The sequence below is a fragment of the Salvia splendens genome, chromosome 13 (genome assembly GCF_004379255.2).
Source record: "Salvia splendens isolate huo1 chromosome 13, SspV2, whole genome shotgun sequence".
Lineage (NCBI taxonomy): Eukaryota > Viridiplantae > Streptophyta > Magnoliopsida > Lamiales > Lamiaceae > Salvia > Salvia splendens.
This window is the reverse complement of record NC_056044.1, coordinates 16,877,774-16,886,978: the sequence shown is the minus strand read 5'-3', so window position 1 is coordinate 16,886,978 and position 9,205 is coordinate 16,877,774. Positions and strand designations below refer to the sequence as shown.

Here is a 9,205-nt window from a genome sequence, read left to right as displayed (position 1 = left end):
ATCACATGAGCACCAACCAATACTATTCACTCATGGCGAATGGAGAGTTTGATGTTGAAAATTGTGGAGATGCGGATGACATGGCTATGGACATGCAAGAGGGGGACGAGAGGGTTGGTGGCAATCTTCCTCCGGGCAATGCCGAGGGATACGCAAAGAACAAAGCGCAACAAATCTTTGAATATCAAGGAGGGACTTCATCCCCTTCGGGTACGTCTCCCACTTGTTAATAATGTCTTACAACATCATGTTTTGGAACGTGAGGGGAATCGCTAACGCGTCAACCCAAAACGTCTTGAAACGCTTAATTAAATGTCATAATGTGTTTTTTCTTGCAATAATGGAACCGCTCACAACCCCTGATCCGGACCGGTTCTCCAAGGCCTTGGGGCTATCCTTCATTGGCTCGAACACGTCGGGGAAGATCTGGTTGTTTGTGGAAGAAGGAACTACTTTTGATATTGATTGTGATACGGAACAAATCCTACATGGGCGGCTTATGTCTCACCGCCTTACTAGCCCACTAGCTATCTCGGCCGTGTACGCCAAATGCACAAGGTCCGAGAGATACCCACTGTGGGATAGGTTGAGAGAGTTTGCGGGGCCCCTCGAAGGAACACCGTGGATTGTCGGTGGTGACTTCAACACCATCCTCTCGCACCGGGACAGAATTGGGAGCGACACCATCCGGCAAGCCGAGATGGTCGATTTCGCGGAGACAATTGAAGACTGCAGGCTCCTCGACCCCGGGTTTGATGGGGCGGACTTCACATGGGCCAAAAATGGTCTCTTTGAACGATTGGATAGAGTGCTCGTTAGTGAAGCTTGGACCAGGGTCTTTGAGGCCACTCGGGTTACGAACCTCCCAAGGATTGCCTCGGACAACGGCCCAGTTCTAGCAAGATGTCGATCTCTACCAATGGAGGCAAGGCGTTCAGGTTCCTAAACATGTGGATCCGACACGAGGCCTTTATGGCTATTGTACAGAATGCATGGGAGGAACCCACGGGGGCTGGGGGACTTTTAAACATCCAAATCAAGCATGCTAGAGTTAAAAGAGCTCTAAAGAAGTGGAACAAAGAGGTTTTCGGGAACATCCATACGAACCTTAAGGACAAAGAGGAAGCTATCGAGCTGGCCCAATCCGAGTTCGAGGCAAGGCCAACGCCCGAGAATAGGACAGCGATCAATAAACACATTGCCGAGTACATCCTCCTGCTGCGAATGGAAGAGGACTTCTAGCGGCAAAAGGCAGCCCTGAGATGGCTAGCCGAGGGTGACAAGAACACTCGGTTCTACCAAAGCTGGGTGAAACAAAAAAGGGTCCGGCTGCGTATCCATTCGATCCGTGCCAATGGACAAGAGCTAACTGAGGAAGAGGATATAAAAAAGTCAGCGGTGGACTTCTCCCAACAACTTCTCGCGCCTAGCAATTCGGCACTCGAAGAACCGGACCTCGACCTAATCCAGCAAGTCCATTCAGACGAGCATTTTGCAGATATCGCAAAGGTACCAGACGCGGAAGAGGTCAAGAGTGCCGTCTTCAGTATCTCCGGCGATAGCGCACCCGGACCCGATGGATTCTCTACCACCTTCTATCAAGCCTGCTGGAACATCGTGGGTCCAGAGGTGGTGGAAGCTATTGGGCAGTTCTTCAGGGGGGCGTACCTACCACGAAGCATCACGGCCACAAGCGTCGTCCTCATCCCAAAGAAGGCGTCACCTGAGTCATGGACCGACTACCGACCCATCAGCCTTTGCAACGTCCTGAACAAGATCATCACCAAGGTACTCACGAACCGACTCACTCCTTTCCTTCCGCAGGTCATTGCCCCAAACCAAAGCGGCTTTGTTAAAGGGCGGCTTCTCAATGATAATGCGTTGCTGGCTCAAGAGATGTTCCATGAGCTTGCACGATGCTCCCCAGCGCCTAATGTAGCGGTGAAGATTGATATGGCCAAAGCCTACAACAGGGTCCAATGGCCTTTCCTATTTAAGGTGCTCTGACGCATGGGATTCCCGGACGCATGGATCTCGCTTATGGAGAGGTGTATAAGCTCGTGCTGGTTCTCGATTCTTATCAATGGGGCACCATCGGGTTTCTTCAGATCAACACGAGGTCTCCGCCAAGGCGATCCGATATCCCCCGCCTTGTTTGTGATAGCAGCGGACTACTTGTCGCGAGCACTAGACAATCTCATACTCGGCCAAAAGGAGATGACCTTCAAAGCCTCCCGAAGATGTATCGAGATCAGCCATCTAGCCTATGCGGATGACTTAATTATATTCACACAAGCGGCGGCTACCCCCTTGCGCCAACTCAGAGCTTGTCTTGAAAATTATGAAAAAGTCTCAGGCCAACAAATCAGCCTTGCCAAGAGGAACTTCTACACTGCGGAAATTCATGAGCAATGGGCAAGCTCGATTCAAGCGGAAGGGGGTTTTTCTAGGGGGGCCTTCCCGTTCCTCTACCTAGGCGTCCCCATCTACCGAGGTGTAAAGCGCACGGACATGTTCCTCTTCCTCCGTGAGAAAATTGCAAGAAGAGTCTCAGGGTGGGCGCACAGGCATTTATCTTTTGGAGGGAGGCTCACGCTTATTAAGAGCACTCTTGAAGCGATCCCCTTGCATATCTTCCAAGCCATTGAGCCTACCGCCGGTACTCTCAAACAAATCGATCAACAAATGGCTCGATTCTTCTGGGGCTCTACGAGTGAGAGGAAGCGGACCCACTGGATTGGATGGGACCAAATGTGCCTCCCCACTGATGAAGGGGGACTCGGGATCCGCAAAACTAAGGAGGTCCTTCGTGCCTTCAACATTAAACTATGGTGGCGCTTCCGGGAGCAAAACTCCCTTTGGGCGAGATATATGATGGCTAAATACTCTTCCAACTCCTCACCTCTTGCCGTAAGAACACCGAGCAGGAGTAGCACCACGTGGAGGAGGCTTTCTAGAGCCTGGAACCTCGCACAACCGTATATGAGGTGGCTAGTGGGCCAAGGTAATATTTATTTTTGGGATGACATCTGGCTCGGTAACACCCCACTTAGGGAGCTCAGCCTCGATAAAAGGGAGAGTCCTACCACTCGGGTGTCGGAGTATATTAGGAATGGCTCGTGGGATGAACCCAAGCTCCAACTCCTTCATGATCAGGCGGCCGGCATCCCACAGCACATCATTGATCGCATCCTCAACACCCCGATCCTCCACGGTGAAAAGGACATCCCGAGGTGGACCCTTTCTAAGCATGGGGAATTCACGGTGGCCTCGACATGGGACACAATCCGAGGGCAGCACCCGCTCATTCAGAGACTGGGCGATGTTTGGAAGGCGGGTCTCACTACTTCCATAGCCATCTTCATCTGGAGGCTCCTCTCCAACCGCGTACCGGTCGACACAAAACTTCAGTGGCGGGAGATTGAGCTAGCTTCCAAGTGCCAATGCTGCCCCCACCGACCAGGTATCGAGTCCCTCCAACACCTATTCATCCAGGGACATGGAGCTTGCAGAGTATGGAGTGAGTTTGACGCTTGGTTCGCAGGCCCGTCCCCCCGCCTCCATATCAATGACACAATCCCTACGAGAATTGAAGTGTGGGCGCGGAGATATCAGCAGCCGAACAAGAAGCATCTTAGCCGAGCCACCCCATACCTCATTCTTTGGTTTATCTGGTCGGAGAGAAATAGGAGTCGCCACCAAGGCACACAGTTTAAACCACAAAATGTGGTATGGCAGGTCCACATGTTCATTCGGAATTCTATGGCCAATGGAAGCTTGAAGCCGAAACATTGGAAGGGAGTTAAACTTGGAATCAACATTCCTCAACAAGCGGCGGCAATCAGGGTGCTACCCCTAGCCATGGCAATCAAATGGAATCCCCCGGATCAGCCATGGATAAAGCTCAACACGGATGGTTCCTTTAATGAAGCGAACGATAAAGCAGGGGCTGGAGGGATCATTCGAGACCACTTGGGTAAGATGCTCGTCTCCTTCATCACGCCCCTCGAAGCACACTCGGCGTTAGAGGCAGAGCTCTTGGCCATGCTCCACGGTTTGAACATAGCCAAGGAATTCGCTCTACCAATCTGGATTGAGTCGGATGCAGAGCAAGCAATCAAATTGGTCAATGGGACAGGATGGGGCCCGACACTCGCTCGGCAAGCGGTGGCGCAACTAATCCTACACAAACGCCAACCAAATTCCGAGCCACGTTCATACACCGGGAGGAAAACAAAGCGGCAGACTTCCTTGCGAGAATGGGGCTAGACCAAGATAGTGGCCTACGAATGAACGTCAACTCAGCACCGAGAGAATTGCTGGACTTGGTTCGATTGGACGAGATGGGAGTGTCGCACATCCGAAACCTAGATGGAGACGGACACTAAAGTTGGTAATGAGACGTTGGGAGACAATAGTGACTAGTTTTTGGTTAAGTGTATTTTGGAAAAGAGTATGATGGGGTCCGAACCTTGTGGGATCGGACCGCATACTACTCTTGGCTTTGTTACGGCACACCACTTTCGGGTGTGGCCACGCCTTGTAATTATCTCTTTTGGAAATATAGGGATGAGGGACCAACGAACCCTCCACCGTAAAGGTGTTTGATTAAAAAAAAAACCATTGATCAAATACGAAAATAGACTTTGTCTTGTGAGTTGAATTATCTTTGTAGAGTTTTTCACTTGTTTGGAACTTATCAAGATAGTTTGAGCATGTTCTTGTGGCGTTCAATCATACCGAGGTTCTTGGCTGATCATATAGCCAACGGGTCGAGGTTTTCCAAGCTCTGGAAGTGGATCAAACCAGATTATCAATCAAGGGAGTCCGCTGCCAAACCTTATACGTGGGGTTCTTGATTTGTGTTTTACTTGTGTTATCTTTACAAAAGAGAAAGAGTGGTAAAAGGCTTGAGCGGTGAGATTATTTGAGGGGAGGTAAAAGCCAACGAGTGATATACACGAGTGTTTTGTGAGGTTTATTTTTGTGTGATACACGAGTGAACTGTGAGGATGAATTCTACTGATGACAATCAAATTGATCCTACGTTGAAAGCATGCAACAACATTTTAGAAGGCTTGGACGTGTTCTGGAAAGTGTTTCAGAGTGCTTGGAGAGGCTGGAATTTCAAGCAAATGCAAACAATAACGAGGAAGAAGAGAGTGGAGGAGAGGATAATGCTTCATATAGGCATCGAAATGAGAGACATGGAAACGGTAGAAAAGGGCGTACAAATGAAGTTGATGGTGATTTGAGAAGCATCAAACTGAAGATCCCAACATTCCAAGGAAGGAGTGACCCGAAGCTTATTTGGAGTGGGAGCGAAATGTGGATCTCATCTTTGAATGTCACAACTATTCCGAGGAGAAAAAGGTTAGACTTGCTGCTATTGAATTCACTGACTATGCTATAGTTTGGTGGGAAGACCAGTTTGGACTTGGGAAGAAATGAAAGGCATAATGCGTAAGAGATTTGTATATTCTCATTATTTTCGTGAATTGTAACAAAAATTACAATCTATGAAACAAGGTACTAAATCTGTTGATGAGAACTACAAAGAGATGGAGATTGCTATGATTAGGGAAAATGTTGAAGAAGATAGAGAAGCAATCATGGCTCGATTCTTATATGGGCAGAATAGGGAGATTGCAAGCATTGTGGAGCTTCAACACTATGTGGAGTTGGAGGACATGGTTCATATGGCCATGAAGGTGGAGGGACAATTGAAGAAGAAGGGAACAATCCAAAAGAATTTTTCAACAAGTTCTCATTCTTCAAGGACAAAAGAGTGGACTTCATCCAAATCCAATTTTGGGGAAGCTTCTAAACCCCAAAATGAAGAGTCGACATCCAAGTCCAAAGAATTTGAGAAAGGTAAATGTATTTCTTCTTCTACTTCTACTTGAGATATCAAATGTTTTATTTGTCAAGGTGTTGGACACAATAAAAAAAAAGGTGCTGGACACATTGCATCTCAATGTCCAAACAAAAGGGTGATGATTTTGAAGCCAAATAGAGAGATAGAATCTGAAAGTGAACGTTAATATGATGATGAGGAGGAGGAGGGTAAACAATTGGAGGAGATTGGACCAGAACATGGAGAACTTTTGGTGGTTCGAAGGGCTCTAAACAAGCTAAACAGAAATGATGATCATCAAAGGGAGAACATCTTCCACACAAGGTGTTTGGTCCAAGGTAAACTTTGCATAATGATTATTGATGGTGGTAGTTGTTCAAATGTTGCAAGTTCTGAAATAGTGGAAAATTTGGGCTTAACAACGGAAAAACATCATAATCCGTACAAGCTACAATGGCTTAATGAATGTGGAGATATTTGAGTGACTAAGCGAGTTCTAATTTCGTTTTCAATTGGCAATTATAAAGATGATGTTCTTTGTGATGTTGTGCATTTGCATGGTGTTCCTAGATCAATTGTGAGTGATCGAGATGCTAAATTTGTGAGTCAATTTTGGCGTGTGTTGTGGAATAAGTTGGGAACTAAACTCTTGTTTTCTACTACTTGTCATCTACAAACTGAAGTAGTTAATAGGACTTTGTCTCAATTACGACGAGCTTTAGTTAAAAAGAACTTGAAAAGTTGGGAGGAATGCTTACCTTTTGCTGAATTTGCTTATAGTCGAAGTGTTCATTCTGCTACTAATTTTTCTCCATTTGAAGTTGTGTATGGTTTTAATCCATTGAGTCCACTAGATTTGATTCCAATACCTATTGAAGAACGTGCAAGTCTTGATGGAAAAGCTAAGGCTGAAATGGTGAAAAGATTGCATGAAAGGATTCGAGGACGAATCCTCTTGAAGAAGAAGGGAATGATGGAAACACACCCAAGCTGATCTACAAGGACAAGAAGATGGATCCATTGATCATTCAAAGTGGGCCAATCACAAGAGCTAGAGCTAAGAAGATAAAAGAGTCCATGTTGCTTTTAGTTGCTGAAATAAAAACCCAATTCCAAGACCATTCTACATTGGGCCAAGTGGTGAATATTATTCAAGTTAGTGGGAAGCCCAAGGCATGAAGTTTGGAGGCACTACATATCACATTTTGGAGGCCCAAATTGATGATACATGATGCATTTTCGTCCAAGTTGGAGTAGTCAAAATGAAGGGTCTTTTTTAGTTACATTTTATGTTAAATAAGTGACTTTAGATGTCCTAGAGTTACACCAAAGGTTTAGGAGTTACTTTTCTTTTATTATGAGTCATTTTAAGTGTCTTAAGTTGTACTAATGATGTGAGACTTTCAAGAGTCCATTCTAGCCTATAAATAGGCTTGTAAGCATGTCATTTGAAGACACCATTGATCAAATACGAAAATAGGCTTTGTCTTGTGAGTTGAATTATCTTTGTAGAGTTTTTCACTTGTTTGGAACTTATCAAGATAGTTTGAGCATGTTCTTGTGGCGTTCAATCATACCGAGGTTCTTGGCTGATCATATAGCCAACGGGTCGAGGTTTTCCAAGCTCTGGAAGTGGATCAAACCAGATTTTCAATCAAGGGAGTTCGCTGCCAAGCCTTATACGTGGGGTTCTTGATTTGTTTTTACTTGTGTTATCTTTACAAAAGAGAAAGAGTGGTAAAAGGCTTGAGTGGTGAGACTATTTGAGGGGAGGTAAAAGCCAACGAGTGATATACACGAGTGTTTTGTGAGGTTTATTTTTGTGTGATACACGAGTGAACTGTGAGGATGAATTCTACTGATGACAATCAAATTGATCCTACGTAGAAAGCCATGCAACAACATTTTAGAAGGCTTGGACGTGTTCTGTAAAGTGTTTCAGAGGGCTTGGAGAGGCTGGAATTTCAAGCAAACAAATTGCTGAGTACATCCTCCTTCTTAAGATGGAGGAAGACTTTTGGCGTCAGATGGCTGCCCTCCGTTGGCTAGACGATGGGGATAAGAACACAAGGTTTTACCAAAGTTAGGTGAAGCAGAAGAAGATTCGGCTGCGTATCCACAAGATCACCACTAATGGATGTGAACTCACGGACGACAAGGCCATCAAAGATTCGGCGGTCGAGTTCTTTCAAAACCTCCTTGCCCCAAGCCAACCGGAGCTCGCGGAACCGAACCTTAACCTCTTACACCAACTCCCTCCCTCGGAGCAATTGGCGGCCCTCCCTAATCCCCCGGATGCGGAGGAGGTGAAGCGAGCAGTGTTTGATATCTCGGCCAATAGTGCGCCCGGCCCGGATGGCTTCTCGGCTTTATTCTTCCAATCAAGTTGGGGCATTGTGGGACCAGATGTGGTGGCGGCGGTTAGGCAATTCTTTGGTGGGGCCTTCCTCCCCCGAAGCTTCACGGCCACGAGTATCGTACTCATCCCCAAGAAGCCTATACCCGAGACTTGGGGAGACTATAGGCCCATTAGCTTATGCAACGTGATCAATAACGTGATTACTAAAGTACTCACGAGGCGACTCGCCCCATTCCTTCCATGTGTTGTTGCACCTAATCAAAGCGGGTTTGTCAAAGGGAGGCTACTCAACGACAATGTACTTCTTGCACAGGAGATGTTTCATGAGCTCCAAAGAAGCAAACCAGCACCTAATGTTGCTATCAAGATTGACATGGCCAAGGCCTACGATCGGGTTCAATGGCCGTTCCTCCTAAAAGTCCTCAAGCAAATGGGATTTCCCGAGCAATGGGTGGCGCTCATCGAAAGATGCATTGGGACATGTTGGTTCTCGATTCTTATTAATGGGGCCCCGACGGGTTTCTTCAAATCCACTCGTGGGCTTAGGCAAGGGGACCCCATCTCCCCCGCCCTCTTTGTCCTTGCCGCGGACTATCTCTCGAGATCACTTGATAAACTCATACTTGGAAACAAAGACATGACATACAACGCTACCCGAGGCAGCATGCAGATTCACGCAAGCGGCCGCAAGCCCCCTCCGGAGGCTCCGTGTATGTCTGGATCATTATGCCGAGGTCTCCGGACAACAAATCAATCTCGGCAAGAGCAACTTCTATATTTCTGAGGCTCATGAAGGTTGGACAAACACAATCCAAAGTGAAGGAGGCTTCTCCCGAGGTACGTTCCCGTTCCTTTACCTTGGTGTCCCTATTTACCGGGGGGTGAAGCGCACGGATATGTTTTTGTTCCTCCGAGAGAAAATCTCGGCTAGGATATCTGGGTGGGCACATCGGCACCTCTCCTTTGGGGGGAGACTTACCTTGATAAAA

General features: G+C 46.9%; 1 protein-coding gene across 1 annotated transcript; it reads left to right on the top strand.

Moving 5' to 3' along the window:
- Positions 1-340: 340 nt before the first annotated feature.
- On the top strand, positions 341-946 carry LOC121760600. The gene has a single exon (XM_042156242.1). The coding sequence runs from the start codon at positions 341-343 to the stop codon at positions 944-946; it is 606 nt and encodes a 201-aa protein (XP_042012176.1).
- Positions 947-9,205: the final 8,259 nt, after the last annotated feature.